Below are 13,987 nucleotides of genomic sequence, written 5' to 3'. Positions count from 1 at the left end.
TGTGCTGTAATGTTCCATGTACTATGACCTTGATCAGCTGGGAAGGTGGCCTGAGAAATGGTAAACTGAGTTTAATTTGGATAAGTGCAAGGTCTTCCATTGTGGAAAGTAAAATCAAGGTCAGTGTTTCATGGCAAATGATGGGCCCTTCAGAAGTGTAGTGGAACAGAGGGACCTTGGAGTTCAGGTGCACGATTCTGTGAAAGTGGAGTCACAGATAGGGCGGTTAAGAAGGCTTTTGGCACTCCGGCCTTCATCAGTCAGGGCATTGAGTAACGAAGTTGGGAAGTTATGTTGCAGTTGTACAGGATGTTGCTCAGGCCGCATTGTAGTATTGTGTTCAGTTTTGGTTACCTTGCTGTCGAAAGCTTGATACTAAACTGGAAAGAGTGCAGCAAAAATTTACAAGGATGTTGCCAGTTCTCAGTGGTTATCCGGAGAGACTGGACAAGTTAGGACTTTTTTCTTTCGAGCGTAGGAGACCGACAGAAGATCATTTTGAAGTGTATAAGATCATAAGAGGCATGGGCAGGGTGAATGCACTCAGTCTTTTTCCCAGGGTTGGGGAATCGAGAACAAGAGGGCATCAGTTTGAGGTTAGAGCGGGGGAAAAGAATAAAAGGAAACCTGAGGGGAAACTTTTTTTACACAGAGGGTGGTATGCTTTTGGAATGAGCTGCCAGCAGAAGTTGTTGAGGCGGGTACATGAATAACATTTAATAGGAATTTGGTCAAGTACATGGAAAGGAAAAGTTTAGAAGGATATGGACCAAGTGTAAGTAAATGCTGTTCGCGTAAGTAGACTTTTTGGTCAGCATGGACTAGTTTGGTTCAAAGGGCCTGTCCCCCTCCTATCGACTCAATGACTCTATCTGTCAACCTGGAAATGAAATGCAGCAACTGCCCCCACTGCTTGAAGAAAGAAGAGTGCAAACAGCACTTAAAGTGCTAGTAGTTTGCTTTTAAAAATTGCAGCAATCCCTTCGTTAGCTTTGAATCAGTTCTTTATCTATTTCACTGCACGGTCAAAAATACCGAAGCATAACAGATACAATGTTTACATGGAGTAGACACATTTCAGGCATTTAGCAAGAGAATTAGAAGTGACCTGAGCTAATATAAAGTCTCACAGTGAGTCAGCAGGATTTTGAAGTTACTTCTGAAAGGATGCCTGAAACGCTTCTAGTTGAAATTTTTAAAAGTCAGTTCGCGTAAAGTAGATTGTTCTCCCACATATGAAATTCTATGTGCACTTGAACTAACTGGATTATTCTTTGGAAGTGCAAACATACATGAGATATGCTGAATGGAATGTTTCTGGGTCTCTTGCAGAAAATCATTCAAGAGCTGGGCACCAGCCCTCGCCTCTACACTCCTTGCCTGTACTCTCTCCCATCCAAACCCTCGCTTCCTCTTACCCCTCCCCCTCACTGTGCCCCTTCTTTCTATCTTGTCCCTATTTCTCCTCTCCTGCCCCCCACCACTGTCCTGAAAAATTGTGCTAGTTTATTTATACTTGGCTAACCTGAATCTTGTTGCATTTCATGTAGGATGTCGAGGGGAAGCAGCCTGAAGATCCTGCTGTCTCGTCGAAGCAGGAGCCCCGTTGCCCCCTTCCTGCTGAGCCCGCTGTGCTTGTTCGTCCGAATTGCTCTGCCATGGGGGGTAATTTTGGCTGTTCAGTCTTATCCCTGAGTATGTTACGAAGCTACCGCAGTGATTCCAAAGGCTATTCCTTTGAGGTAATCAGTTTGTGATGGAAAATGTTCTGCACTTTTCTGTGGCTTCTGACATCAACACTCGGGTATAATGTTCACATCTTGCAGGGGGAGCTTTACTCTGTATCGAACTCCGCGCTGTCTCTGTCCTGGGAAGTATTAGATGGGGGTGTTTTTAGAATTAGCTTTACGCCATGCTGTCTCTGTCATGTGAGTGTTTGATGGGGACTGTATGTAGAACTTTACTTTCACTTTAAAGTAGTACTGGGAACTTTAATCTGTCTGGAACTCCATGCTTTCCCAGCTTGGTGGGGACAGTGTTGAGGGGGCTTTACTTAATGTTTACTGTCAGTTTGAACAGTGGAGAGAGCTTTACTCTGTATCTAATCTCATGGTGTAACTGTCATGGGAGGGTATGATAGTGATGATGTGGAGGCAGCTTTAATTTTGGTTTTAAAGATTAGAGGGAGCCTTACTCTTCATCTAACCCTTTGCTGTCATTCTCCAAAGAGTGTTTGGTGAAGGTGTTTTGGAGGGAATTATATTTTCAGTTTCAAAGAGAAGAGGGGGGGTTTACATTGTCTCACCTTGCCCTTGTGCTGGGAATGTTTCATATGGACATAGTTGAGGAATTTTTACTCTGTATCCAACCCTGGGCTGAATCTGTCCTGGCAGCTTTTGTCCGTATCTAATTCCATGCTGTACCTTTCCTGGGAATGCTTGGAAATTGTGTCAAGGGGGTTTTATGCTGTATCTGTCGCCATTCTGAATCTGACCTGGGAGTATTTGCTCGGGAACTGTAGGGGGGCATTTGCTCTATATCTAACCCCATGCTTTAACTGTTTTACCATATCGGTTTTCTGCTTGGGGTGGTGTATGAATTGGAGAAGGAAGATTTATTAGGCTTTTGTGTTTTGTTCGTAGGTTTTGTGGCTTGCGGAGCTGTTTGGTGAGATGCTACAGAGGGACTTTGGCTATACCGTCTACAAAGCCCTGCTTGCATTCCCAGAGAGGAAGCCAGAGGAGGTAGTCGAGAAGCCAAAGGCAACCAGTGCCAACCAAGAGAAGGAGAAAGATCAAAAGGAAATGGAACAAGAAGAAAAGACAGATGAACTGAAGAAAGAAGCTGAGGAGGTGAAGGAAGTGGACGAGTTGATGGAAGCAGAGGAGATAAAGGAGCCAAGTGATGCACCTGCTAAAGCCACCGCAATGGAAGAGGATGAGAATTGGGATTGGGAGCTGACAAAGGTATGAATATACAATTAAAAAAGGAATTCTCCAGGAAGCCAGTGTGTTACTGTTGAGTGGGCGAGACCACCATGGATGAGACTCACTGGGTCTGATTGGAGTGAGTGGTACATCATGATTTTAGCCAGAGCCAAGTTCATGGCAATGGGATTAGCTCAGCAATGTCAGCAAACACAAAGAAAACCAGAAGATCCTTAATGGTGGGAGATTTGTGAAAGGGGAATAGGTACATAAATGCTGTGGACACAGTTATCAATCCAAGATTAATTGTTATTTCGCAGGTGCCAAGGTTACAGAGCAGAGATAGGGAGAGTTAACAACCAGCAGCTGTAGTCCACATTGGAACCATTGACATGGGTCGGAAGAGGATCTGATACTGCAGTCAGAATTTAAGGAGCTACGTGGGAGATTATCATTCAGGACCTCAAAAATTTAATTTCCAGATTCAACCTTGTGTCACGCACAAGTGCATTTAGGAAGACAGGTTTAAGACAGTGAATGCCTGGTTGGAGAGATGGTGCAGGAGAGAGCTTTTGATTCTTTGGACGTTGATAATGATTGTGGGCAAGCTGAAACAGTTACAGATTGTACATCTTGCACCTGAGCCGACCCAGGATATTTAGTTAGTACTGTTAGGGTAAGTTTAAACTAATTTGGCAGAGTTTTGGGAACTTGCCAATAATATCAGAGAGGAATCTCAAAGTGGACAAAAGTTCAGGGAGAGATGGAGAGCACAAACTTTGGGGATAACAAGTGAATTTGTAGGGTCAGTGACAAAATATAAGTCCGAGTTACCGTGACCATATGTGAATACACACAGTGTGCTGATTCGGATTGTTATAGGTACGGATTACGATGAGAAGAAACGAGCAATCAGCATAAAAGGGGAGAGCAACATTTTTCTCATGTTGTAGTGATAACCGAGATCTTGCTGAAGTAAAACAGGAGTGGGTGTTAAATATTCCTGGATGCAAACTGTTCAGGAAAATTAGGAAATCATGTTAAGGGGAAGTGGTGGTGATAAATAACGAGAGCATTGCAGTGTTGGAGATAGAGGGGAACTCAAAGGGATCCAGGGAAGAATTGATTTGGTGCGAACATAGTACACCACCGTAGTCGACAGGCAACCAGATAATGGGAAGGATGAACAAATCCGCAAGGAAGTTGAAGGAAGGTACAAGAACGATAGCTGAGTTACAATCAGGGATTTCAGTGATCCAAATTTAGATTTGCCAAGTGTTATCATCCACACTAATGGTAATACTGGCCATTCAGGCTCAGTGTGTAACCTGGCTTTGGATTAGGCAAATCTTCAAGAAGCTACCACAGTAATTATAAACAAGAGCACCTCCAGTTTGCATACACAAGGAAAAAAATTGAGCTAACTTGTACCATACAAGGAATTACTTAAGATTGAATTATTTTACCCATAACAATCTTACCCCATCACCTTAAAGGTACTCAAACCTCATTGAAATTGTCATTCACTTTGAAGGTCCTTGGCAAATTTTAGCAAACCTCATTATTACCTTTGCTACTACTTTAGTAATTGATGTCTGGCTGAGACCCTTTAACAAACTGATCATGCAATTAGCCTTTTTCTCTACATGGGTTCATTAAACACTCCCTCCTTAGCTGTCTGTTTCTGATTTCTTCGTGGCATTTAACTATTCAAGACTCTGTTTCATTAGCTCTGACTGTTAGAGAGACTGCTATCTTAATGCTGGGCAGCAGGCCGTTTTTTTTGCTCTCTTGTTTGTAACATTGAATTGTTGATCACAAAGGTATTAAAAATCACATTTAAATGCATGTACAATAATTTCCAGACAACACAGCACCACTCAAAAAATAAAATGAGCTGTGACTCTGCCTTGGAATGTGCACCTATGGAATTACCTTGCAAAATTACATGGTTCTGCCCATTTCAATGCTGTATCTTTGAAACTTCAACTCAAAAAGAAGAATTTGCTCCCGAGGCCATAGACAGATGTCAATGCAGATGCTTGATTAGTTTAAAATGACAGTGGTGGTGTTAGTGGACAAGTTGTCTGGATTTACATTTGATAGGTCAGCAGAACTGAATGAGATGCAAACAAGGATGCTGGGGAAGTGAGAGTGGTAGTTCCAAAGCTACAGAAATGACTGAGTGGCAGGAAACTGAGATTAGTGGCTAATTACTGATTTTTTACATGGGGGCGATGTTTGTGGCCCAGTTCCTCACGCTTCAGTTTGGGACCCTTGCTTTCCCTAATGTGTCCTGGTCACCTCAACCATGGTGTACAGGGGACACATTTCAAACTGTGTGGATGAAATAAAATTTGGAAGCTTTGTAAACTGAGGAGGACAGTGGCCAACTTGAAAGGAGAAGACCTGTTGTTGGACTGGGCAAACAGGTAGTAGTCGTGGGGAAGTGTGAATGATAGTATAAAACATCTCTAAAGAGGTTAGAGAGGCGCAGTACACCTGGATATATTGTGTGCAAGTCTTTAAAGGTAGCAGTCAAAAAGTGTGCTTGAAAAATACAGCAGGTCAGGCAGCATCTGAGGAGCAAGTGAGTTGATGTTTTGGGATTTACCCCTTCATCGGGAATGTTGGGGGTGGGAAGTGGGCTGAGGGAAAGGTAGCTGGGAAGGCAATAGGTAGATGCAGGTTGGGGGTAATAGTGATAGGTCGGGCAAGGTGGAGCAGATAGGTGGGAAAGAAGGCGGACAGATAGAACAGGTCAAGAGGGCTGTGCCGAGTTGGAGGGTTGGATCTGGGATGAGGAGTGGGGAGGGGAGATAAGGAAACTAGTAAAGTCAATATTGATGCTGTATGGTTGAACCAAACAATCATCTCCCAGACATCCACAACCACATCACCTCAGGGGATCTCCCATCCATAGCCTCCAAGCTCATAGTCCCAGAAGCCCACACTCCCCAGTTCTACCTCTTAGGCAAAATCCAGAAACCTGACTGCCCTGATCGACACCCACCGACCCCATAACACCAAAACGAAATCCCCTCCCACCCGGTAAAACCGCTATCCCTTATTACCAAATTGTCCACCTCAGCCATATTTGCTCTCAGGAGGAGCATTTCCACTCCAAGACATCAAGGACTGCAATTTCCCCTCCCATGATCAGCAATGCCCTCCAGCACATCTCCCCGGCACCTCCGCCCTTGAACTCAACACTTCTGCCAACTGCAACTAGGATAGAAGCCCCTGGTCCTCGCCTTTAACCTCACTAATCTCTGGAAATAGTACATTATCCTCCATAATTTCCACCACCTACAATCAGACCCCACCATCAGAGATATATGGTTAGCTATTGTCCTCCTCACCCTTATCTGCATTTTTCAGAAACCATTCCCTCCATGACTCCCTCATTAGATCTACAATGTGGTTGCCTTTATATTGGGGAGACAGGATACCAGTTGAAACATCTCTGGGACATATGCACCAAACAACCCCACCGTTCTGTGGCCAATCACTTCAACTCCCCCTCTCAGTCTGCCCTGGACATGCAAGCCCTGGACCTTCTCCAGCGCCAAATCCAAGCAGCCCGACAACTGGAGGAAGAGCGCTTCCTCATCTGCCGAGGAACCCTTCAACCATATGGCATCAATGTCAACTTCACTAATTTCGTAATTACCCCTCCTCCCACCTCACCTCAGGTCCAACCCTCCAACTTGGCACCGCCCTCTTGACCTGACCAATCTTCCTTCCCACCAATCTGCTCCATGTCGCCCACTGACATGTCACTCTTACCCCTCCCCAATCTGCATCTGCCTATCATCTCCCCAGCCACCTTCCCCCTCCGCCCACCCTCCTATTTATCTCTCAGCATCCTCAAACCACCCCTCCAGTTTTGCTGATGAAGGATTTATGCCCGAAATATCGATTCTTCTGCTCCTTGGATGCTGCCTGACCTGCTGTGCTTTTCTAACAGCACACTTGTCAACTATGACCTCCAGCATCTATAGTCTTCACATTTTCCTTTAAAAGGAAAGCTGGTGAGGGTAGATAATAAAGCACACAGTCTCCTTGGGTTTTTTTTTAATAGGGGCCTAGACCACAAGAGCAAGGCAGTGATGTTGAACTTGTTTAAAAGACTAGTTCAGTCTCAGCTGGAGTATTATATCCTGTTTTCGGAGCTCTGTGTAGGGAAGCATGTGAAGACAATGGCAAGAGTGCAGGACAGGTTTACAAGAATGGTTCCAGAAGTGAGGAATCTCAGATATGGAGACAGACTGGAGATGATGAGACTTGGGGAGAACGGAAGCCTTCAAAATCATGAGGTCTGGGAAGAGTAAATATGGAGGAAATGTTCCCTCTGGTGAAAGGATTGAGGATGAGAGGGTGTAGATTTGAAGTAATTAATGAGAAACAAAAGTGATTTGAGAATATCTTTTTAATGAAATATGTGGTTAGGCTCCAGAATGGACTGTCTTGTGAGGGTGGTGATAGACTCAAGTGAGGCTTTCAAAAGGAAGACTGTGCAGAATGACGGAGAATGACAGAGTGGGAAGCTCATTTGGAGAGCCAGGGCAGATAGATGGCATTGAATGGCTTCCTTCTGTCTCCTAACAATTGTCATACTCTGGCATGTTCAGCAATTCCTAAAGAATGAAGCTGCTGAGTTTTTTTGAAGTTCAGGATTTTCTGCTAAATTGTGTATCTTTTTTGAATGTTGCCATTTTACAATAAGTGAATATAGATTTAATTGAGGTGGGGGGATAAGTCTCTGGGTTCAAGTGTTCTTCACCTTGGATGTGACTCTCCATGTTTAATGGAAGATTTTGACTCTGAAGGAAGTGTAGTTCCAGTTTACTCTCATGCATGTATCACAAATTTTGGTGACATGAGAGTTATGTAGTTGCTCATTCAAATGCAAGCCGTCACCACCAAGTCTGATGACATCCTGACCTGAGACCCAGATATGAGCACAACTGTATTGCAGACTCCCACGCAACCAGAGCAGAGATGCAAGTTCTTGAATTCACTATGACAGCAGGCACTCTGTTCCCAGTGACCCAGTGTATTCGGGACTATGGTTCCTCCAGTGAGTTGTGGCAGTTCACTGATGATAAGACCTTCACCCCATTCAGCCCATATTGGTGTGTATTTCCCAGAGTCAGCGTTCAAGTCTATTCCACTAATGCCCTTCCATTTGTCCCTTGACCCTCCTTCAATACATATCATATCTGTTCTTAAATGTTGCCCTGATCACTGCTTCAGTCACTAACTCTGGGAGTGAATTCCACAGACTCCCATCTGTTTGTTTTTAAAATCTTTATCAGCTCCTCACTATGCCAAATCAAATTGTGCAAACATAGGAACAAGAGTAAGCCATTCAATCCATTGATCCTGGTCTGATATAATCCCCGAAAAGGATGAGAAGAACCTTGGTTTGTGTGCCCATAGACCCTTGAAGGCAGCCAGGTTAAGAAGCCATATGGGATACTTGCCTTTATATGTCAATTATTTAGAATACACTGAGTGGCATGGTGGCTCAGTGGTGAGTACTGCTGCCTCACAGCACCAGGGACCTCGATTCAATTCCAGCCTCGTGTGACTGTCTGTGTGGAGTTTGGACATTCTCCCTGTGCCTGCGTGGGTTTCCTCCGGATGCTTCCGTTTCCTTCCACAATCTAGAGATGTGCAGGTTAGGTGAATTGGCCATGATAAGTTGCCCATAGTGTTCAGGGATGTGTAGGTTAGGTGCATTAGTCAAGGGTAAATGTAAAGTAATGGAGCATGCTTTGGGTGGGCTAGTTGGTGTGGACTTGTTGGGCCGATGGGCCTCTTTCCACACTGTAGGGATTCTGTGATTAAAAAAGTAAGTAGGTCACGATAGCGCTGTGTTTAACATTTGTTTGCCCCCACATGGATAATGGTATGCAGGTCTTGTCACCACACTCAATGAAACATGTTATTGAACTGGAGGGGGTGCAGTGCACATTCACCAGGATATTTCCTAGGCTAGAGATATTCAGTCATTGACAGAGGAGTTAGGCTGCAGTGGTTTTCCTTCGAGCAGAGAAGGTTGAGGGGGGTATCTGGTTGAGGTGTACAAAGCTCTCATCCGCAAATACAGGGAGAAACATTTCCTCTAACTAGAAGGCACCATTTTAAGGTAAGGAGTAGGTGGTTTTCAGGGGATTTGAAGAAAAATGTTTTGAATGAGAATTGTATGTTTTGGGAACACTCTGCCTGAAAGGGTGATAGAGGCCAAAACCCTCATAACCCTCGAGAACTATTGAGATGACATTTGAAATGCCATAGAATACGGCGCTTCTGGCCAAGTGCTGGAAAGTGGGATTAGCATAGATGGATATTAAACGGCCACTGTGAACACGATGAGTCTCCTGCGCTGTTTGAAAAAAAATGTCTTCAAGGATGCTTCGCTATGAGAGGCAGGCTGCTTTGATCAGTCCCAATGATTTCCTTGATTTTGAATATGATTCAGTTATATCTTAATCTCTTAGTTCTAATTTCAAGGCATTTTACTCATACGTGAGGAATAAGAGAATGATCAGGGAGAAGGGAGGGCCAATCAGGGATAGCGGAGGGAACTTGTGCGTGGAGTCAGAGCAGATCAGGAAAGACCTAAATGAGTTTTTTGCTTCGGTTTTCACCAAGGAAAGGGAACGTGTTGGAAATGAAAACTTTGAGGAGCTAGAATACAGTCTTGACCAGATCAAGATTGATGTGCTAGAAACTTTGGAAATATTAAGATTGATAAGTCCTCAGGGCCAGACCAGATTTATCCTAGACTGCTCCGGAAAGCGAGGAAGGAGATTGTTAAGCCACTGGCAAGGATGTTTGCCTCCTCACTCTCCACAGGAGTCGTACTGGAGGACTGGAAGGAGGCGAATGTTGTTCCTCTTTTCAAGGAGGGTAATAGGGAAATCCCTGACAATTAAAGGCAAGTCAGTCTTACATCTGTGGTCAGGAAAGTCTTGGAAAGAATTCTGAGGAATAGGATTTATGACTATTTAGCAAAACACAGCGTGATTAAAGGCAGTCAGCATGGCTTTGTGAGGGGTAGGTCATGCCTCACAAATCTTATTGAGTTCTTTGAGGAGGTGTCAAGACAGGTCGACGACAGTCGAGAAGTGGATGTGGTGTATGTGGTCTCCAGCAAGGCATTTGATAAGGTTCCCCATGGTAGGCTCATTCAGAAAGTCAGGAAGTATGGGATACAGGGAGATTTGGCTACCTGGATTCAGAATTGGCTGGCTGACAGAAGGCAGAGAGTGGTTGTAGATGGAAAGTATTCTGCCTGTTGAGTGGGGTCACACAGGGCTCTGTCCTTGGGCCTCTGCTCTTTGTAGTTTTTATAAATGACTTTGATGACGAGGTTGAGGTTAGAGATGTCGTCGATAGTGTAGAGGGCTACTGCAGGCTGCAGCGCTACATAGACAGGATGCAGAGCTGGGCTGAGAAATGGCAGATGAAGTTCAACCTGGAGAAATGCGAAGTGATGCATTTCGGATGGTCGAACCCGAATGCTGAATATTGGATTAAAGACAGGATTCTGGGCAGTGTGGAGGAACAGAGGAAAATGGGTGTGCAAGTACATAGGTGGATCAAAGTTGCCACCCAAGTGGATAGGGCTGTTAAGAAAGCATATGGTGTTTTGGTTTTTATTAACAGGAGGATTGAGTTTAAGAGCCACGAGGTTTTGCTGCAGCTCTACAAGTCCCTGGTGAGACCGCACTTGGAATATTGTGTCCAGTTCTGGTCACCCTACTATAGGAAAGATACAGAGCTTTTGGAGAGGGTGCAAAGAAGGTTTGCCAGGATGCTGCCTGGCTTGCCTTATGAAGAAAGGTTGAATAAGCTCGGACTTTTCCTCTGGAGCGGAGGAGGAAGAGAGGAGACCTGATCGAGGTGTACAAAATAATGAGTGGAATAGATAGAGTCAATTAGCCAGACACTTTTCCCCAGGGCAGGATTGACTGGTACGAGGAGTCATAGTTTGAAGATATTAGGAGGAAGGTATAAAGGAGACGTCAGAGGTAGGTTCTTTATGCAGGGAGTTGTGAATGCATGGAATGCGTTGCCAGCTGTGGTGGTGGAAGCAGGGTCATTGGGGCCATTTAAGCGACTGCTGGACATGCACATGGATAGCAGTGAGTTGAGGGGTACGTAGGTTAAGTTACTATATTTTACATTGTGATTAAACCTCGGCACAACATCGTTGACCAAAGGGCCTGTTCCGTGCTGTACCTTTCTATGTTCTATGAACCACAAATGCCCCTCCTCCATGGCCATTTCTTATTCAAAGTATGGTTTACCAGATTTTTCTGATGTTGCTTGCAGCCAGATGAGGGCGAGACTAAAGAAAAGGATGTGAAAGGGAAGGATGCTGATGATGACACACTCCTGCAGATTGACGATGTTCTGTTCTTGGAGGAAAACGAGGAGGATTTTGGTGAGGATCATTTACTGTGAGAAAAATGCAACATAGTCCCAGCCAGCCTACAAAGCAGCCTGGCAACTGCTAGACAGTCCACCAACTGGTTGTAAATGATTCTGGGTGAAGTGTAAGCCGCTCTCAGATCAGCAATTCATTGAATTTGAGGACAGTAATTGGTTTGTCACTTGTGTACGTACAGAAACACAATGATGTTTTCATGTGGTCAAGTTAGGAGGTTTATATTTTCAAACAACTTGTTCAAACTCATCATGGCATATCTTTGAGACAAGTGGGACTTGAACCTCTACCTTCTGACCCTAGAGGGACTTGACCACTGTGCCACACGACCCTTAACTTCGGAATTATGGACTGTCATTGTTCATTTCACAAATTAATTTAAATCAGGTGAAAATTGCCATTTCCATCTGTCTTCCTCTTGTCAGATGTATAACACTCAGTGCCAATCTTTGATCTTGCCAATGCCATACTATTGGCTATCAATAAATTGACCATTTCTGAATAAAACCAATGCTACGAGGCCAAAGTACATAGCACTGTGGCTTCTTGAAGCACTGTCATTTAGACAGATGGGATCTATACTCCTCCTTCCTAGAACTGTGCTCCAGAATGCCAGGCAATGAAGTGTGGAACTGGAACCTAATTTTCTCTCACTTGGAGTTCTGATTGCAGAGACAAATATTACATTTATTAATCCAATAATTGCAATTTCAGACTGTTGATGTAAGGGGTGGCACAGTGGCTCAGTGATTAGCACTGCTGCCTCTCAGCACCAGGGACCCAGGTTCTATTCCCACCTTGGGCACCTGTCTGTGTGGAGTTGGCACATTCTCCCTGTGTCTGCGTGGGTTTCATCCGGGTGCTCCGGTTTCCTCCCACAATCCAAAACTGTGCAGGTCAGGTGAATTGGCCATACTAAATTGCCCATAGTGTTGGGTGCCTAGTCAGGGGTAAATATAGGGGTTTGGGTGGGTTGCTCTTCGGAGGGTTGGTGTGGACTTGTTGGGCCAAAGGGCCTGTTTCCACACTGTAGGCAATCTAATCTAAATTCAAGTTCCGGCTGACCATCTGAATAAATCTGAACACTCAATTACCAAAAGGACTGTTTCTGAGAACCCTCTCAATCTATAATGTGTGTGTTAGGGGAGTTTGTAAGGAGATTGGAGTTTTAACTAATTGTTTATCTGTAACTGGAATCTATTTGTTTGTAATAAAACTGTCATTATTAAGGACAGAATCCTGGTTTATGTTTTCTGTCAACCTAACTCTAAAAGAGTACATGGGGCAGTTGTGTGTGCTTCTTAAAATCTTTGACTTCTGCAACAACTTCAGGAATATTGCGACTTGATTTTTCCCAGTGAGGTGAAAGAGCCACAGTGGCATCTCTTGAGTTTAAGCTAATGTTTGGTTCTGTCTCCTGCAGGTCTCTCCAGCACTGATGAGAAAAAGTCAGTTGGCAAAGGGAATGAAGCGGAAAGTGGATCAGTTAAAGAGATGGTAAGAAAATATTACAACATGAGACACACTGGGCAACCCAGACCTTTGTGGATATTGCAGACAATGCAAAAGCTGTTTAATACGGAGAGCAGTGATTAGTGGGATGGGGCAGCATGAAAAACAGTGATTTGGGAGCAGTCCAGTATTTAGTAATGGGATGTGGGTGTCACCAGTTTTTGCCCATCCTTAATTGCGCTGAGGGCAATTTTAAGAGTCAGTCTCATTGCTCTGGGTCTGGAGTCATATGTAAGTGGGAATGGTTAAGATTTCTTTCCCTAAAGGCGCATCATGAACCTGATGAATTTTGACAGCAGCTGAAACTTTATTGCTGGAACAGCACAGCAGGTCAGGCAGCATCTAGGGAACAGAAGATTCGACGTTTCGGGCACATGCCCTTCTTCAGGAATGAGCAGAGAGTGTTCAGCAGGAGAAGATAAAAGGTAGGGAGGAGGGACTTGGAGGAGGGGCGTTGGAAATGTGATAGGTGGAAAGAGGTCAAGGTGAGGGTGATAGGTCGGAGGAGACTAACTATCCGTGATCCCAGTCTGGTTCACTGTGATCCTGACCTAATTAAATGTGATCCCAGTCTGCTTCACCGTGATCCTGACCTAACTATCCGTGATCCCAGTCTGCTGCACTGTGATCCTGACCTAACTATCCGTGATCCCAGTCTGCTGCACTGTGATCCTGACCTAACTATCCGTGATCCCAGTCTGCTGCACTGTGATCCTGACCTAACTATCCGTGATCCCAGTCTGCTGCACTGTGATCCTGACCTAACTATCCGTGATCCCAGTCTGCTGCACTGTGATCCTGACCTAACTATCCGTGATCCCAGTCTGCTGCACTGTGATCCTGACCTAACTATCCGTGATCCCAGTCTGCTGCACTGTGATCCTGACCTAACTATCCGTGATCCCAGTCTGCTGCACTGTGATCCTGACCTAACTATCCGTGATCCCAGTCTGCTGCACTGTGATCCTGACCTAACTATCCGTGATCCCAGTCTGCTGCACTGTGATCCTGACCTAACTATCCGTGATCCCAGTCTGCTTCACTGAGATCCTGACCGAACTATCCGTGATCCCAGTCTGCTTCA

At 44.7% G+C, this 13,987-nt stretch overlaps 1 protein-coding gene across 2 annotated transcripts in view; it reads left to right on the top strand.

Moving 5' to 3' along the window:
* The window catches only part of LOC122543000 (cell division cycle and apoptosis regulator protein 1-like), a 71,979-nt gene that overhangs the window by 38,731 nt on the left and 19,261 nt on the right, over positions 1 to 13,987 (top strand). For both annotated transcript variants that reach the window (XM_043681151.1, XM_043681150.1), the window contains 4 exons: positions 1,551 to 1,742; positions 2,643 to 2,966; positions 11,277 to 11,388; positions 12,815 to 12,888. In XM_043681151.1, the coding sequence (XP_043537086.1) occupies positions 1,551 to 1,742; positions 2,643 to 2,966; positions 11,277 to 11,388; positions 12,815 to 12,888 (702 nt within the window). The remainder of the gene's footprint in view (positions 1 to 1,550; positions 1,743 to 2,642; positions 2,967 to 11,276; positions 11,389 to 12,814; positions 12,889 to 13,987) is intronic.

Source organism: Chiloscyllium plagiosum, chromosome 42 (genome assembly GCF_004010195.1).
Source record: "Chiloscyllium plagiosum isolate BGI_BamShark_2017 chromosome 42, ASM401019v2, whole genome shotgun sequence".
Classification (NCBI taxonomy): Eukaryota; Metazoa; Chordata; class Chondrichthyes; order Orectolobiformes; family Hemiscylliidae; genus Chiloscyllium; species Chiloscyllium plagiosum.
The sequence above is the reverse complement of the archived record's forward strand: the minus strand, read 5'-3'. Positions and strand labels throughout refer to the sequence as shown.